Source organism: Pelecanus crispus, chromosome 7, assembly GCF_030463565.1.
Source record: "Pelecanus crispus isolate bPelCri1 chromosome 7, bPelCri1.pri, whole genome shotgun sequence".
NCBI lineage: Eukaryota > Metazoa > Chordata > Aves > Pelecaniformes > Pelecanidae > Pelecanus > Pelecanus crispus.
Genome location: NC_134649.1, coordinates 44,296,493 through 44,314,866, shown reverse-complemented (window position 1 = coordinate 44,314,866; position 18,374 = coordinate 44,296,493). Strand labels below are relative to the sequence as shown.

The window sequence follows — 18,374 nt, the reverse complement described above, 5'->3', positions numbered from 1 at the left end:
AGGAACTGGTTTTTTTCTCAGCCAAGTTTAGGATTACTTTTGAACGCTTGGGTTTTTTTTAAGCCAAATTCTTTAATCGCAGGTGAGGACATAATTTTGACCAGATTCCAGTTCTTCATAACTAACACTACAACTTCTTTAGGAATGAAAGTATGTTGTCCCATGCCTTCTTCAAACTCGTTAATCTTTGCTGAATTTTTTCCAAAGCTTGCCCTCTGCCCACTCGTACAGCTAAAAGATAGACAGCTTGTTTGCCAAGTAAATGACACTCTCAGTACTTTGGAGTATGTGTCTGTTTTGACTTAAGTTTTGGCTTTGCAGTGACTTCCATGAAAGCCCTAGACACATTTTTAAGCAGACTCATTAACAGGCAGTACTAGAAGAGGAATTTGGAGGTTTAGAACTCAGATTTTTTTTTTTTTCCTTGTTGTCTGTACAGTGAAGGATTTCAGCACTTGTCCAAAGCTGCATAACTCCACTTTTCAAAAAGTTTGGCAGCCCAAACCCTCACATCTTTTGAAGTGACTTGTGTTCCCAAGTCACTAAGGTATTTTCAAAAACACTATTCAACTGCCCTTTGTAAAGAGATAAGCCTAAGAAAATGTGAGTGGTGGCATATAGCCGAGTGCCACTTTTTGTACCCCACATGTCAGTGCGCAGGCAACTTAAAGCTGAGGCTGTTGCTGGTCACACTCACCTGCCAGTAGCCCTGCAGAGCTTACCCAGCTGCAGTGACATCCAGAGATCAGGAGGGATATGCTCGCAGCAGGGAGCTGTGGGTGGATGCTTCAGGCTGAAGATCACTGACCGGTGACTCTGCCTGCTGCTACCCCAGGAGGTCCCTCATTTGATGAGCCAAGCTGGCCTTTGACATCAGCAATGCTGTGGCTTTACCGCTTGCATAGAAGGTGGTTGCATATTGTGTGAGGTGTCTGCAGTTGCTTGTAGCTTCCCATGCCCTGCCCTTGGTGCCAAATCTCAGAAGCCTCATCTGCACCCTGGCTGGGAGAGAAAAATGGCTTTCTTCCTACCAGCTTCCAAATTGCAACAGGAGTAGCACTTAAAAAAAAAAAATCTCTAAATCCAGAGATAATACAGGCAAGGGGAAGAGATGGATGGAAAACTAGGAAAAAAACAACCCTCCAGTATTAGTCATTTGTAAGTGGAGAAGATTCCGAGCAGACTGTACACCCCTTGACAAAGGGGAGCGGGAGGGAAGGCGGCGGTTTACAACAGATACCTCCTTCCTGTGCATGAAAGGAAGCATTCAATTGCCTTGTGGTGAAATGCTTTTGGCTCTCGACTGGGGTGGAGCAGGCTGTGAAGACACCCACACCCAGACCCTGGGGCTTGCTGTGCACAAGTGCGGAACGATAAGACACCTCTTGAACACAGAAGTCTGGACCCTGCCAAGAGCGCATGTGAACTTCAAAATCCATCTGTTTGACGTCACTCTCCACCTTGCAGGGCATGGGGAAGGAGTGGACTGCTTTTTCTGTAAGCTGCAGAGGGAGTCCAAATGGAAGTGAGGACTGAACACAACCAGGACTGATATCTGAGTGTTACCTATACATGTGGGGACTGAGGAAGGGTGGTGCTCCCAGGCTCCAACCTAGTCGTGCGGGCCGTGGAGAAAGAGTAGCTTCTCCCTGCCACAGCTGACAGCGTGCATATTAGTTTGTGGCTCTCATTCACTTCTGGAGGAGCCTCCCTCTGTTGCCTGTAGAGAAGACTTCCCTATAACTGGGTACCAAATGCCTCCTGCTCCGTTATGTCATCCAGGCTGCCCCATGGGTGTCTTGCGGGAATATTTGCAGACCGCAGTCTTACTTCCTAATCAAGCTGTTATGTATCCACCCAGTAGACGTCGTCACCTCTTGTAAGGTGGTTGTGGGAGGCAGGGACTGGTTGGCACAGAGGAATTTGGGAAATACCGGTTGGATTGACAAGGGCTGTTGTTTTTTGTTTTTCTTTTTACCTCAGAATACTCTCTTACAACAACCTTACCAGGCTGGATGAGGGAAGCTTGGCAGACCTCGGGGGACTGCACGTATTACGACTGAGCCACAATTCCATCAATCATATTGCAGAAGGTGCCTTCAAGGGACTCAAAAACCTACGTGTCCTGTAAGTTGCCCCCAGCTTTTGTCAGCTAACACCTGTCTTCCCTCCGCAGTTTGTGTTGTGTCAAACTGTTCTGCTTTGCAGTTGCTTTGGGTGCCTGCGTCCTCAACGTCAAACTCCCCTATATGTTGCTCGGTTGCCTTCAGCAGCTGTTGTGTTTACCCCATTATTCATCTTCAGTGAACTTGTATTTTTCACTTGAGTAGTTACGAGAATTGCAGTTGGACTGCTCAGTGTTGTAGGGTGCTTTCAGAGTAGAGGGCTCCAGAGTAAAACTATAGGAACATAGGACAGGATCCTGAATCTAGCCCAGCTGAGCAAAAATCCCTGAAGTTTCAGTCCTTCAGCTAATAGTAGAATTTTTTTTGTGGTCATAATGACTTTAGTTGAAATTCTTAGAAAAGGACAGTTGCTGTTGGGTCATTCTGCACTCAGGAGGAGTAGGGAGTGATTCCTTACAGTGATAATGCTGGAAATTTGAATATCCTCTTGAGTGTGCTATTGAGCATTTTTGCATGCTGTTACTTTTTTTTTTTTAATTGAATAATAAATATAAAATCCTGGATTGAGATGGTGTTCAGAAGAAAAAAACAATGGCAAAACAAAGAAATTCAGAGGTTGGGCTTGGGATCTGGTTTACCAGAAGCGTAACAACACATGAAGCTTCACAGAGTCTGGGGCCCAACCATGGGGAGCAGGAAGCTGCTACAGGTACCGTGAGAGTAACCAGAAGTCTTTCTCTTTAATGCAGAATAGGGCTCACTTGGGTCATGAAACGTTCTGCTGCTCTGATTTTTGTGGTTACCTCTGAACAACAAAAAAAGTTGCCATGCTATCAAGAGAAAAGTTTCATCTATGTGCCCTAATATTAAATTGCAAAATGATCCCTCCAGTGCTGGCTATGGCCATTTACCAGAGACTTCTATTTTAAAGTCACTGACACAACATAATACCTGGAAGGGTCATGCTGGAAATGAGCTTGCCATCTAGAAGATAGCAACTTCTAGATTTTAGGGCTAGTAGAGGCCATGGGACAGATCAATCTGACCTCCTCTGGTATGGCAGCTATAGAATTGCACCATTATACACCGTTAAACCCAGGAGCTATGTTAGATTGAGGTACATCTGGGCTTGCCTTAGACACATCAGAAGACGGGGAATCCAGTTCTTTTAATTGTCCATTCCTGCAGCTGTGTTGCCTCTGTCTCCCTTATTTGTACCTGCAGAGCTGCTGGCTGCTCTCCTCCTCTCTCCAGAGGCTGCGGGCTCAGCACCTTCATGTGGCACACCACAAAGTTCTCACAGCCTGTGTTATAGCACTGTCCAAGCTCCCAGGCTGGTTGAGTTCAGCAGGCTGATTTAATTCCTCCTTCAAAAGAAAAAAAACCCACACTTTGATACTTTCATTCCTCTTCAGAAGCCCATTGTAGCCTGAGTAATTAAAAGGAAATGGGAACAGAAAGATCTCCCCTCTTTACAGTACTTTTTGCATCTTGCTTTTTCCTTTATTGAAGTTCATAGTGAAGGAGGTGACTGGAAAGTGAGTTCGGGTTTTGTTGGCTTTTTTTTTCCTTTTTTTTTTTTAAACTTAAGCCAAAGTCTTTCAGCCACTGGGCATTCAGAAAGACACCTCTCTGAGGCAGCTGTCAAGACCGGAACTAAAGGTTTCCAAAGAAAAATGGAGGGGAAGGGGAGCTGGTAGTTCTCTTTGCTCTGCAGTGAATGTGGAGCCTCTTTTATGTCTAGGGCTGAAGGGGGAGGAGGAGAGGGAGTGTGTGAGTGAGCTCTAATTTAATAAAGAGAAAGGCCTGTTGGGTCCTGCACCTGGTGAAAAAGACCCGAGCATGCTTTAATTATGGCCTATTGTTGGGGAGCCTTTGGTGGGTGTGAAACTGCTGAAATGTGGAGCTATTCAAATAGAGGTCAGGCCCAGAGACCTCGGAGCACAATGATTAACAAGGCTGCGAGCATTCAAGCTCAGCCAGCCAGAAAGAATAGGAAATTGGCAACAGGGGCTGGGAGAGGAGTTTGAATACAGAGAGAGCTAGGCCAAAATACCCCACTCTTCCCCCCTGCCCCCCCTCTCTATTTTCACTCATTTGTTAAAAAGGTTTTTATTCCTCCTTTCTAACACTAAACCTTTGAGTTGCCTCTGGATGAACAAGCAATACCATTTTCTTTTTCTTTTTCAAGAAAACACAATGTGTGGCAGTCAATTAATAAAAGTGTGTGTCAGAGAGCTCCTACAGACTGTTCCCACTTGTCCGTCTCTGCCATGGGAAAGGATTTGCTGGTCCAAAGACCGGTAGCCCATGGTGGAACTGAAGAGGAGAAATGTCTGAGAAGGGATTTGCCCTTAAAAACCAAACAGAACAGCGGGCATTGGCTTGGCAACCATAGGGAAAATGTGGAAACTTAGCTCCAGGAGGATATTTTTGCTCCTGCCCCACTCAAATAGCGCTGAAAATGTCAGCACATCAAAGCATCTCTCCTGGACTTGTCTCTTATGCCACCACTCCATTATGTGCGCCCACACCCTGCTGGGATGCGGAGTTTTTATCCATTCCTTTGGCATAGACCTACCCACAGATCACCCTGACATCCACAGTGATGCTGGCTAAGGCCAGGGTTCCCCAGGGACATGAGATTTAGGTCTCATGCTGAAGCCAGCTGAGAAGCAGGAATTGTGGCTTTTGGCCATCTCCCTTCACATCTTTAGTTCGCACACCAAAGCCAAGAAGCAAGCAAAGACTGCAGCCAGCTTAGGTACTGAGAGCAAAAGTCTCAGCCCCATCTTGGCTGAGGAAAACCATGCCAATATTGAAACAGTGGGATTTTTTTTTTTTTTAATTCCTGTTCTCTTCCTTTGGGTTACTGTGTATTTGTGCTGCATAGCCCAGAAGCTACGCTATGATGCCCACGCCTGGAATGTTGCAAAATGCAGGGGGCTTTGTGTTGGAAGTATTTTTCTTTTTTGGTCTTCATATATATACACTGGAAATGTTCTGATAATAATCTTCAAAAGGTGCGAAAGGAGTACCTGAGGGTTTCTGGGGTTATCTGGATGGTTTAGTTTGCTTTGTTGTTGATTTTTGCTAGGTTTTAAATTTGAGTGATGTAACAAAACCAACAAAGCCTATTTATTTTTTCTTTCTTTTTACTTAACATTAGAAATGATAAATTTCTGTCTGTGTTGCTGGGTATTCATTGCTAGCTGGAATTAAAGCTAGGAGGGAAGGATTTTTAAACAGACTGTTTAAACAGCTTTTGTGGATCTCTGTGTTTGTTCTGTGTGCTTGTTTTTTCTTCAGACCTCTTTGACTCTTGTAATTGATGGTCAATTTGAAAGCCAAAAGAAGCTAACTGTGAAAAAGGAATTCTTCCTCTTTTTTTTTTTTTTTTAAAAAGTGGTTATACAGAGAGTTAGGCTTGTGCAGTGATGATAGTGCTTTCCTTTGTTGAGCTTTCAAGTTCATTGCCAGACAAAAATGCAGCTTCATAGAAAATACACCAAATCATGTTCCAAAGATACAGCTAGAGACAAATAGATGTGTGCATTGGAATAGGCAAAGTTAACTTAATTCATGATATTTAGGATGTTTTTAAGGACATGTGTGTAAGGACAGCTGTTTCTTGCAGTTTAGTTTTGGGACTTTATTTGCTTTTTTCCTCCTTTTGTTTGGATGCACAGAGTTAGAAGAGGACTGAAACCAACCTGATAAAAAGTAGCTATCTGCTACGGCTGCTGTCTCAGAAACCGAGGGTTTCAGCTAGGAAAAAGCCAGAGCTCTTTTTGGAATGCACTGTCTCAGCACGTGTCAGTGCAGGAAAAGTGATGAGTACTGCTTTGCTGCAGGACTCAGTTTTTTCTGATAACTGTCGGAGAAAATGGGAAGCTCTTCGTGTGGTACTCTCAAACTTTCTTCTGTTTGTTTTCAACGATGAGCCTAGGACTAAGACACTGATTATGAGCTCTCTCTTGTCTTCTCCCTAGGGAACTGGATCACAACGACATCTCGGGCACAATAGAAGATACTAACGGAGCCTTTACGGGCCTAGAAAACCTAAGCAAGCTGTGAGTATCCCTGGGTTTGAAGTTCTGCAAAGCAGTTGTGTTGTGTGCCCATGTGGGGGTGGGTCTCTCCAACATAGCCTTCTTCTCTTTGGAAGAAGAGAAAAATCAGCAGAAAATCTGAGATGTAGTAGTTTTGCAGGCTCACTGCAAGAGTGCAGATGTGGTTATCAAGCACTTGTGTTTCTAAGCAGATACGAGGGGATTATAGTCCTTTTAAAGGGATGAACAGACGGTGCCACATACTGTAATTCAGAGACACAGGAGAAACTTGTTTTCATCTGTAAGATTCAGCACAACTGTTCTTTGCTTCCAAAAGCAGACAGCAACAAAAAAGACCCCTTGCAATCTTCAGCGAAGCACTGATTGATACAGCAAATAACAATAAACAAAAGAGAAAAATCACCCCATTTCCTGTTACAAGAGGACTGAAACAGGATTCGTTTCTGTGGGATACTCTGTCTGAGAGTGATCTTTTGGGCTTGCTTCCATGTGCAGCAACAATAAAAGGCACCATGGGGCATAGCCTCTTAAAGAGATAAAAAGAAACCTAAGGCAAGCATGCGCCTTGCAAATGTTTATAGCTTGCTTGGCCTTCGCAAGTATTTTCACATTGCTCTGTGCTTGTCGTATTCCATTTGAAATCGGCAATATAAATCAGCCCTGTCAGAGAAGTCTCTGATGGCTTGTGACAAATCAAGAGTCTTTCTAATCATTACCTCTTGCCTTTGTTTAAGTTCTCAGCACCCCCCCATCACGCTGTCTCTGATGCTGTGATGGCACAGCCAGAGGTGCAGTAAAAGTACCTCGATGGATAGCAGATGGCTAGAATGAATCCTGGCAGGCGGTATATTGTCACGATCTCATTAGAGACTCCTGGGGGAGTGGGAAGAGCCGTGGCGGGATTCATGGAGATGTAATACTTAGATGGAGAAGAAAAATTCTGAAGTCACAGGCATAGAGTGCATTTGATCGTTGTTGAGGGGAGTCACTGGATCCAAGAAGAGGGGAACCAAGTTGTAGCTGCAAGTAAAGTGAGGCAGAAGACAGAGAAGGACTTAAGGACTGGGGGAGTCAGGCAGGGAGATAGAAGAAATGTGGGAGAGGGAGAGGCCAGTAGGAATTGCTGCGCATGTGGAGTTGGGAAATCTTCCCACAAGTTGCTAGAGAAAAGGCAGAGGAGCAGCTGTGGTGGGTGGGAGAGTCCTTGGCTGCTGTTGCTGAAGCTTTTGGTTTGTCTGAAGGAAACCAGTGAAACCACATGAGCGGCTAGAAGGGTAGTGGGAGCAGAGGCTTTGTCCAGAGGGATTTGGAGGCTGTAAGATTCTGAGTCTGTAGTGCTGCCTTGACAAGGGAGAGAAGGAGGAGGAAAGGAGCAGAGCGCGCTGTCCTGGTGGGACATCCACCATAGGGCATCCCTCCAATGTGGCCGCTGGCATGGGAGCAAAATTGGAGGTCTCAAGTGATTGGGATACGTTAGAAATGCTGGCTGCAGATAACAGGAGAGACGTGAAAAAGCCAGAGGAGACACCGTTGAGGGGAAGAGTTCAGCAAAAGGATTGACTCGGCAACCAGGAGAAATGAGCACCGATGAGTTGTGGGGGTCAGGCAGAGGCCAGGAGGTACAGCAAGGAGCGGGAGAAGGAAGGAAGGAAGGGAGCAGAGGTGGCCTGTGGGGTTGTGCGGGTTGTGTGTTTGGAGCTCTGGGCAGAGCAGCTATCGCTGCCCTGTGCAATAGCCATGGCCTGATCTGATGTTTATCATCTGGCACAAGGAACTGCTTCAAAAGGTGTCTGGTTTTGCCTGCCGTTAGGAAGGGGTGCAACAGGGGCTTGCGCAAGTCTAAAGAAGCCAGGTTTGCATCTTTTTTCATGTCACTGACCTCTGTCTTCCGTCGCACGTGGTGTTGGGCCAGTTCTGGGTCTGGTTGAACGCAGGGAAGAACATGTGCCTGTGGTTTGTGGGGGGAATTGCAGCGAATTTTGTAGCCTGGAAGAGCACGTGGATCAGGTTGGTCTTGGGCAGACAGGAGTGGTTTGATGACCTGACAAGAGCGAACCTGCTGTTGGACAGACAGGTTGCTGGGCTCGTTCATTGTCAGCCAGAAGAATATGACATTATTTCTTTATAATTCTTGAGGTGTTTTGGGAACGCTTGGGAGTGGTCAGTTTTAAAGGGATCTGCTCAGGTCTGTTTTAGCTCATCAGCGTGTAAATCCCAAAATTGTAATCTCGTCTAAGGCTGAAGTGAGTATCATTCTTGCTGGCAGGATTTTTTCATAAATAAAATAAAGTATCAGCCTTTACAGCGAACATTTTACTGCGTGATTTAGGGCCTGTGTTTAAACTGTCAACCAGCTTTAAATGCATTAGCATACAAAAAAATAAATGGGCATTTCAGAGGAGACCTTCCAATGAATTAATAATCACCTCAGCTCTGTGGAGATGGCCTTAAAAGCTGTTCCCCTTTGATCTGGCTCAGATTAGCCTCTGAAAGGATTTAGCACAGAGAGGGTTGCTCACTGAAATGAAGGTGTTAAACTGAGAGGTGGGGAGGCCAGTCACTTTAGCCTTCTCTGAATTATATATGAAGCTCTCCAGGATGGGAGAGCACAGGCCTAAATTAAAACGTTGGTTCAAGAAAGAGGGAGTCAAGAAGCACCGAAGCATAAAAAGCATCAGTGGAATCGCTGGGGAACAACGAGTTTCCTAATTATTCAAGCTGCTAAATGTAACCGGTTTTTTGATGGCTCACTCAGTGACTGAGATCTTCCTGCAGGTGCAAAACTGGCTGGAGGAGAAAATGCTGCTTTCTAATGAATTGCGTGCCTAGCGTGTAATTACACTTATGCAATCACCGGGAGAGCGTGCTTGCGCCTAGCTCTGCCGACAGCAGAGGAGCGTTTCTGGACTGCAAGCAGGCAGGCTAATTGTGGAGCTGCATACCGCCGCGTTTGCATTCCAGCGTGCCACAGCCCTTTGAAGGGGACTGCTGGGTTCAAACCACTTCGGAACTGGAGAAGTGGTTAGCTGAGATTTGAAAGGCGTAATGATTTTAATGAGTTTGCTGGGGCATGGTGTTATTACCAGTGTGTTATGTATTTCTCATGTATATAGCCATAAAATTGTTTGCACCTATACAAGTGGTGTGTACATTGTGTATTCACATCCCCAGACATACTGCTTATCTCTGCACAGATAAGTAAACAGATATAATGAGCATCTCCAGTTTTCAAAGTCCAAGATCCACTGTAAACAATAAATAGAAATCCCCAGTTATTGAACCCAAGCTCAGCATAACACCCTCAGTTAGGAATATGGCTCCAGAAATTAGATGCAGCCATATGACCGGAGTTTGCATATAGTAAATTATTTACTATATTAATCATTCTAATGGATTTTTCAAAGCCTTCATTAATACGACACCCCTTTTACCAAATGATGGTACACATGATTGCACACATCCTTTGGTGCTTGGGGTATTTTACCCAGAGCAAAAAGCCACACGCACTCTCATGCAATAGATCGGACCTCTGATACCCTGGGTTTGGTGCTGTAGCAAGGAGCTCAGAAAAGCTCATTGTAGCTATTTAGAACGATACTGGCGATAAAGCAGGTTGCAGCTATCTGGAACCTTTAATCAGCCCAGCACACCTATGATAGCTGTCTTTATTCTCACCTCAAATCAAATAATTAACAAAGGGACGCAGCTCTGAAAATTCACCTCTGGTGCTGTACCAAGTCAACTCTGCCCATAAGAAAAGGCTTTGAGTGTGTGTCTCACTATTCAGGCAAAGTCACCTCCCAGCCTCTTAACTTTTCCAAACCAGCGTTTGGTTGTGTTTTGCTCTAGAATGGTAAGATCTGTGATTCTGGGGCCACAGACCTTTTGTATGGAGCTAGGAGTAACCGGCTGTTCCTGTCTCCTCAAGAATTAGAGTGGTGGCTCATCGGCAATACCACGGCCAGGGTGATTGGTTTTGTGGGGACCTACTTGGGGTCATAGTGTTGCCCAGTGGCAGGCACCCAAATTCCCTCCAAAGACAACAGGCTGCACGGAGAGATTGTGATACAGTCTCAGTCCTCCCTGTTGTAATGCTCAGTGTGATGAGCCCCATTTTTTGCTTTCTCCCCAGTGTGGCATTCACTGCTTTCATCCACACAGAAACTGGGCTTTCTGGGTACCAGGAGACACCAAATTATCCTGGCATTTGAAGGGTGGTTTGTGGAAAGCCCTAACAAGCTCCTGCAAATGTATTTGCTCATACAACGGCCACACATGCTGCATCTTGTACCCCAGCCTCGCTTCCCCAGCTGCTAGCAAGCAGTGGGACCATCATACTTTTAGAGCCTTTTTAGGATGCAAATATAGGTTACACCCTATATTGAAGGAAAAATCTTGAAGGAAAACTCAATCAAATGCAGCACCATATGTGCCAGTCTTTTACCTGAGGTGTTAGTGATGACTTGCACTGGACACCATGTGAAGCAGGCGGTGATAAAAGATGCACCTGGAAGCTAAACCTCAGACAGAGAGAACCTGGGGAAGAAAAACATTTCCTAATTAACGACAATGGTTGAAGTTTTATTAAAACAGTTGAGGAGACTATCCATTTCGCATGAACCCTGCCCCTGACCAATCACCACTGGTCAATATTTATAGAGAACTGTTACTTTGCAGATAGCAGCTGGGCTGCGAGCGCTCCAGCTGGCTGCTGCCCGCTGATAGCCCCCCTCTTGCCGCTGCGTAGCACTGTCTGCTGATTCGGAGGAACGCTCTCTGGTCACAGATGCAAGCAAGCACTCTCCTCAGCTCTGTACCTTATCTTTTCTCTTCTTCCTTTTGCCCCTTGAATTTGCCACTCGGCTATTATTTATTGCATTATATTGCTTTGCTGTTGTATTTATAATAAGCCAAGGAAGGAAGTTAGCAGTCACTTCAGTTAGCTGCTGTATGAACGTACAGCCAAGAGACAGCCCTCAGCCCTTGTGCGGGGATGTCCATGCAGGCCAAGCAGCAGTGAATAAATTACCACTCTTTTACTGTCTGGGAAGAAGTCAGAAATGAAAAGTGTTGCAGGGAGAGACCAAAATCTTGTTAAACTGTCATTGCACTTAATCCTGTCCACAGCCAGCCTGCAAAGAATAGAGGGGACCTTCTGTTACTCAGCAAGCCGGTTTCCAAGCACTGGAGTAAACCTGCCTTTTTACATGATACGGCACATTCCCTTTTGTGCTGTCATCACTATTAAATTCGAACACAGATAAAAGGATTTAATTTCAGGAGCGGAAAAGCTAGTGTACTTCAGCCCTCTTAATCTCTGTGCAGTTCAGATTTCCCAGGACTTACACTGAGCACATATATCAGATAAAGCCACACTAATTGTGTTCCTTCTTTTTCTGCCCCCCTCTCCCCATTTTCTTTCTGTTTATCTGGCACTGGATGTTTGGAAACTGCAGAACTCTGTTTGGAAACAAGATCAAGTCGGTGGCCAAGAAAGCGTTCTCAGGGTTGGAGGCCCTGGAGCACCTGTGAGTAACCCACCATGCCTCAGAATTTGGGAAGGGGGGTCTGCCAAAAGTAGCTGCTTGAGAGATCTGCTAGCAATTTAATAGCGTCTTTGTAAACTGAGAAGCCAGTCCATTTGTGGGGGCCACCTGCTTCCTTCTCATTATAAGTCCGCCTCAACTTTGGCCTTTTTTTGTGCCAGGAACAAAGTTATAGAACATATGGCAAATCTGCATGCTCTTAATTTTTTGATTTGTTCTTGGATAAATATTGCCTTGACTTGCACATTGCTTCTTTGCAGGCTGTTAGGAATGAAAATATGCTATTTCAGATGCAGCCCGCCCTCCTCCTCCCTTGCCCCAACTTCCTCCTAAATCTGGGCTCTGGCAGTGACACATGTTGCAAGTGACTGCTTACGATGCAAGCACCAAATATCCCCATTCAGCACAACTGCCTTAGAGCGATTTGCAAGAAGTAAATTTTGGCTGCCGCTATGTAATTTTTTTTCCTGTGTCCCAAGGCTGATGACTCCAGCAATGATTCATGAATAACTTCCTTTCTGAATTAAGACAAGTTAAAGTATATGTGATTTTGCTCTAGATGCTTTATTGGCTGTTGATTGTATGAAATGTTATGACCATTGAGAGCACACTGAAGCGTTAGGGCTCCCTAACCGTGGGGGTGCGTTCCCACATAAAGGTTCCCTTACTAATGCTCTCCTGAGATTTTCCTCTGCGAGCAGCGCTTGTCTGTCCTGCGCTTCACTTGGTAAATTTAAGCCCTAAACCTGATACTATCCTTTTTCAGAGGACAAGTGAATTTTTTAATTAGCAATAGTTGTGAGGGGAGCTTTTAAGAATACCTGCTTTTGGAAACATTGCAATGTTTTTTGAACACAATAGTATCCTCTCAAAGTCACTTTCAAAGAACTTCTTGGATGCCATTTAGTGCAAGTATTTGCTTTCTTTATGTTTGCTGAAGGTCTAGCCTGGGATACAACATTCCTGACTATCTTTGGTTATCGAGGGGGCTGGGGAATTTCTGAGCTGTGGATGATGGAGGTAGTGGAGACTGAGAAAGTGTAGTGAGAAGATGGGGTATGGAATGACTTAGTGATTTATTCCCGTAATTTTTGTTGGTTGACTACTGTTCGGCAATACTTACTCAATATTAAAGTGTTTTGTGGAAAACCATTTCTATGAGCTGCAAGTGCATGTGGCCTTAACAAAGAGCTGCCAAATCACCTGCTACTGGAGTCATTGCTTAAACATGGAGAGACTTTGTCACAGCCATAGCACCCCTTTTTTTCACGTTGCCTTTGGTTGTGTTCTGCAGGAACCTCGGGGATAACGCCATCCGCTCAATTCAAGCAGACGCTTTTGCTAAGATGAAGAGCCTGCGGCAGCTGTAAGTAGTTGGACTGTACGCATCGTTAAGGAGACAGGGATCCTTCTTGCCCTGGATGTGAGAAGTAGCACATTGTTTCCAGTGGGGTGTTATTCACATTAGCACTCATTTATTTCCTCCTCCCCTCTGTCCTCCTCTGCAGGGTATTTTTACACATGAATAGATGTCACGGGAACATCTTGCATTTAATAGTGAGTGAAATTAGATCATCGGAACAGGTTCCTCCAGCAGGTTCGCATCTGTGCAATTACTCATCTCCGCTCAGGAAGTCCAGCCCTGGTCCTGTTAGCCGTCTCTCCTTCTCACGCTGCCACTGATTTAATTCCCAGCGGCCCATCTGCTCCTTTGCTGTACCCATGTTCAGGGTTCGCATACAGTACTGACATTTCAGCGATAAGCACCATTTGAACTGGATCCACTTGTCATCCAGCCTTCTGGTGTAAAAATATGGATGTGTTATCAGAGCTGCTGCTTGTGCTCCAGGCTGGGGCTCTGCACTGTTATCAGACACTGTTTCCAGTCCTGCCTGGTTTCTTTTTCTCTTCTTCTCCATAAATATTTAATCCACTGTCGGATGTACAGTAATACACATGCAGCATGCATTGTACTGAAGTCTTAAATACCAAGGCTCTCTCTGACCTGTCCCAGCTAGTCAGCAGTGTTTATGCCATCATGTGTATTAGGGGCTACCCATCTTTCTAGGACAGCAAAGTGGACAACTTTAGAAAATCAGATCCCTATGTTCCCTCACTCCCTTCCTCTCCAGTCCATTTCTTTCTTTTCCCCTTTTCTGGCTAGTTTCAGACTTCAAGATTTCCTGAGGTTATCAGGTAGAAAAATGGGAGGAGATTCACATCTTCTTACAACACAGTGCTGGAGCTGGGATTCTCCTGTGCTCTTGATACCTGGCTCTTGCACAACTTGCAGTATTGCAGGACAGGACTTCTCTGTCCAGGGCCATTTTCCCAGTCTCTGAGGCATACTCGCATTCGATTTGAGGGATCAGACTGCATTTTCCGAGGATCTTGGACCAAACCAGACCAAAGTCTGAATTCCCTGTTGGTGTAAAGTTGCAGTTCTTCACTGGCCTCAGAGCTACGCTGAGCCACAGTTTGGCTCAGAATATTTAAAAAAAAAAAATAAAAAATCTGAGGCTCCCCTTTTATTTGCCCCTTTTTCACAGCTTATTTCTTAACAGAAGATGCTAATTTACTGTTAGAGGATGCTGACAAATATTTTTGTGTTTTGCTTTCCAAACTAGTCGCTGTTTGTATTGGGTTTACGCAAATGTCTTTGGTCATTTCTCTTCCACTGCTTCTGTTAATCAGTAAATGCAACATCAGCTGCACCTCTTCTCTCTGGTGATGCTGGTGTGCGAACAGGTACCCTACAGAAGGCAGGCAGGGGCCTCTCTGCTTACTCCTCTGGTGTTGGCTACTGAGGGAACTAAAGGTCTTGGAGCGGGAACTTGGCATCCTCTCACTGTTCAGTAATTAAGTCCTGAGTTCAGTCCCCACCAAAGATGCTCAGACCACAGAGGTAGAGAAGGGAGCGCGCGTGGTAATTAGATATGAGAAAGGGGAGCAGGACGGGCTGTACTGTTGACTTGTGCCTCCGCTGCGTGTCTCTTTTGCAGATGATCTGCCTCGGTTTCTCTCACTTAAGCCAGGGATGGCATTGCTCGTCTGTTCCTGGGGATGACTCTGGAAGTAGGTTAATAAATACAAGGCGCTAGGGAGTGTCACTGGAGTACAGGAGTAGGTTGCTCTATGTGGAGATGAAATGCTGTTTAAACATGTTATGTATTTAACATCATTAGTGCCTCAGGGACAACCCTGCAGTCTTTTTTTTCCTTCCACTCATGCTGGGGAAAAGGGAGGAATGTGTCTAACATGAAAGGGCTGTGAGCTTTCTAGCCTTCTCTCCTTGCAGGACTCACAGCAGGCTCGTGTTGGTTTTGTTTCCCTGCAGCCACATAAACAGCGACAGCTTCCTCTGCGATTGTCAGCTGAAATGGCTGCCCCAGTGGTTAGTTGAGAAAGAGCTGCAATCCTTTGTGGTGGCCACCTGCGCCCATCCTGAATCACTAAAAAGCAAGAGTATTTTTGCCATCGTGCCAGAAAGTTTTGTGTGTGGTAAGTCTTGTCTGTGTGTTTTGAGGTTGTATAAAGGGTAGGACTCACTTGGGAAACATTTTCTTTGACTACTAACATGTTATTATGAGAGGGTTTCTGTTTTGTTTTGTTATTCAATGGGATCAAAGGAAGCCCAAGCCTGCATTTTAAAAATTTGTCATTGGCTTCAATTTATTTCCCACCAAAACCACACAGCGCATTGCTTGCATCTAGCGTATTCCTTACAGGGCTCCCTGAGTATTAAATCAAAAGGGACTAATGCTTGTTCCAGTTCCAAATGGGACTGCACAGAGACTTTCCCATTCCTCTCGGTTTGATACTACCAAGACTGCAGCTATAATTTTTTTCACTCTGCAGCATTCTGAGCTGCTTCTGTGGCTTTGTGTTCTTCACTTACCTTCTCTCCCTCTTGGAAATTACAAACGGTTAAAAAAAAAGCAGAGGAGAATCTCTCCATCATAGCTCCTTTTTTTGGGCTAGTAAGGCATTACACATGAATCAACCAATGACTAACAGTTGCATTATAATCTTCTTTTTTTTCTCCTATGGTTGTTTTTTCTTCTAAACAGCACCTACTGCTGTTCTCCCACCTAAATGCTGCAGTTGACTCTGCACCTGAGCTGTGGTTGCAAAGCAGCTTTACTTAATACCCAGCACACACAAACATCTATTGCCTCTCTCATAAAGAAAAGAAATTTAAATGATCAGAGGAGGCCAAAGTGGTGCTGCTCATGCATCCAGCTTTTGGGCAAAATAAAGGCCTGGTTTGGTGAGCCAAAGCCTGTGGAGCTAACAAGCATGGATCCTGGGTGGAGCTGCACATGGCTGTTTGATGAAGGAAAAATGAGCTTTTGAAAACATTGGTTAACTAAGTTGAATGCATGACTTGCATTGAACACGGAGAAAAAGCTTTGTTCCAGCTGCTGTCCCATGTCCCTCTCGATCCCAGAGTGGTAGGGCTCTGCCTAGGTGGCCTCTGTGTGAGTAAGTCTGGGAGGCTTGCTGTGCTCATCTGGAAGAAGAGATCATGAAGGCTCCATCCCCACAGCAACATCACAAAGCGAAGACAGCTTTGCTTCTCCGGTGCCTGCCAAGTCCTCCAGGCACTAGTACTCCTGGTTCCAGAGGCCTGGCTGTTTAATTAAACCTTAGTCAAATATTAAATTACGCCATTTGTAGAAATCTAATAAATGAATCTGCTTGGAACCTTGCTAAAACCAACAGTCTTCAGGGCAGAGAGAGAGTGTGCAAAGCTTTCCGCCCCAGACGGGTGACAGGCAAATACAGCTGCTTCTGCTTTGACAGTGCGTGCTGCAGTCGCCTTTGTTCATGAGCTTTTATCCCTAGAGGTGGCATCTGCAGCCTTTTAGTGTCCTCCTGCTCTCCCCTCCTGCTTCATACTAATGCAGGCCTGGAGGTGAAGTTTTAAGTTCGGTATTGCTCTTCATGCATGGATTGTACAAGGAAGGACATTGTCTTTGAACCATGGTAACTTTCTGAGGTTCAGCTACACTGGTGAAGAGAGCTAGGCATCTTGTAGGTGTTTGAGGTCACTAAGTGACCATCTCAGTCTGCTGATTACAGAAGGAACCAGAGGAATGAGAGTCCTAGCTTAGACCAGCCACTCGGTGGTGTTGTGCATGGCACCCTCTCATTGCATCTCTTTCCTTGCTCCGCTCTTTCCTCATAATCCAGAACTAACTGTGCCTTCTGTTTTCTCTTAGATGATTTCCCCAAGCCACAGATCATTATCCAGCCTGAAACAACAGTGGCTGTCCTTGGGAAGGACATCCGTTTCACTTGCTCGGCCGCCAGCAGTAGCAGCTCCCCCATGATGTTTGCGTGGAAGAAAGACAACGAGATGCTGCACAATGCCGAGATCGAGAACTTTGCCCACGTGCGGGCAAAGGATGGCGAGGTGATGGAGTACACCACCATTCTGCACCTCCGGCATGTCACCTTTGCCCACGAAGGGCGTTACCAGTGTATCATCACCAACCACTTTGGCTCTACCTACTCCAACAAGGCCCGACTCACTGTTAATGGTGAGTAGAAAGCTGCTTTCTCGTGCCTTTCCTCAGCCTGAGCTGGTGCAATTCTCTGGGACCCGCTTTCGGCAGGCAGTTACTCCTGAGGGTCCATTCCTGATGGTGAGGAGCTCCCAACCTCTTCACACCAGCTGCTTGCATCTCAATGGATGCTGAGGAATGCCATGTGAGGAGCATGTGCCAGGCTTGTGATGGCTGCCATCCAGCCAAGCACCTCATTACATTCTTAACAGCTTTAGCTGCCTCTCTTTGGCTGTTCCGGTATAGTCTTTGCCCAATGAAATGGGCAAATGAAAATGAAGATACAAAAGAATACAAAGAAGAAGGATTATAATGATTGAAAGTTCAATGTAGGAGAGATAGTGGGGTTTGTTTCCAGGTTAAATGCAGAAGAAAATTAGCTTTTATCCCAGTTCTAATGCTGGGGGGGTCTTGGACACTGCACACAGGTATGTGCTGTAGAAACACAGGGTTAGTCCCCAGCACTTTGGATATGTCCTGCAAAAGCAGCTTGCCATCCTCTTGCCTATGGGTAATTATCATACCTGTCTCCCGCCTAGGAAGGAAAACAGTTAGAACTGCCCAGAAGATGGTGTTTTCCCTGTGGAATTGCTCATCCCTTTTTCTTGTTTTTCTTTATCAGTGTTGCCCTCGTTTATCAAAACTCCCCATGACATCACCAGCCGGACAGGGACAACGGCACGGCTGGAGTGTGCAGCTGAAGGACACCCCACCCCACAAATCGCCTGGCAGAAAGACGGGGGCACGGACTTCCCTGCGGCCCGAGAACGCCGCATGCACGTCATGCCTGACGACGATGTCTTCTTCATTACTGATGTGAAGATAGAAGACATGGGTGTCTACAGCTGCACGGCACAGAACTCTGCGGGGTCTGTGCTTGCAAATGCCACCCTGACTGTACTGGGTAAGATGCGTTAGTGCCCCAGAGAGACCAAGTGGTCTGGAAGCGGGAACTGGAAGGGATTGCTTTTCAAGCTCTTCAGCAGTTGCAGATCCAGAAGAGGGACAAAGAGGCAGCACTCTGCATTGGTCTTGTTTCATTCTTTTACGCTGTAGTTA

General features: G+C 45.6%; 1 protein-coding gene across 1 annotated transcript in view; it reads left to right on the top strand.

The window, feature by feature from the left end:
• Positions 1-18,374, top strand: part of LRIG1 (leucine rich repeats and immunoglobulin like domains 1) — a 92,420-nt gene that overhangs the window by 69,185 nt on the left and 4,861 nt on the right. Inside the window, 7 exon segments of the mRNA XM_075713566.1 lie at positions 1,984-2,127; positions 6,119-6,199; positions 11,656-11,727; positions 13,040-13,111; positions 15,083-15,246; positions 16,971-17,291; positions 17,938-18,219. Of these exon segments, the coding sequence (XP_075569681.1) occupies positions 1,984-2,127; positions 6,119-6,199; positions 11,656-11,727; positions 13,040-13,111; positions 15,083-15,246; positions 16,971-17,291; positions 17,938-18,219 (1,136 nt within the window).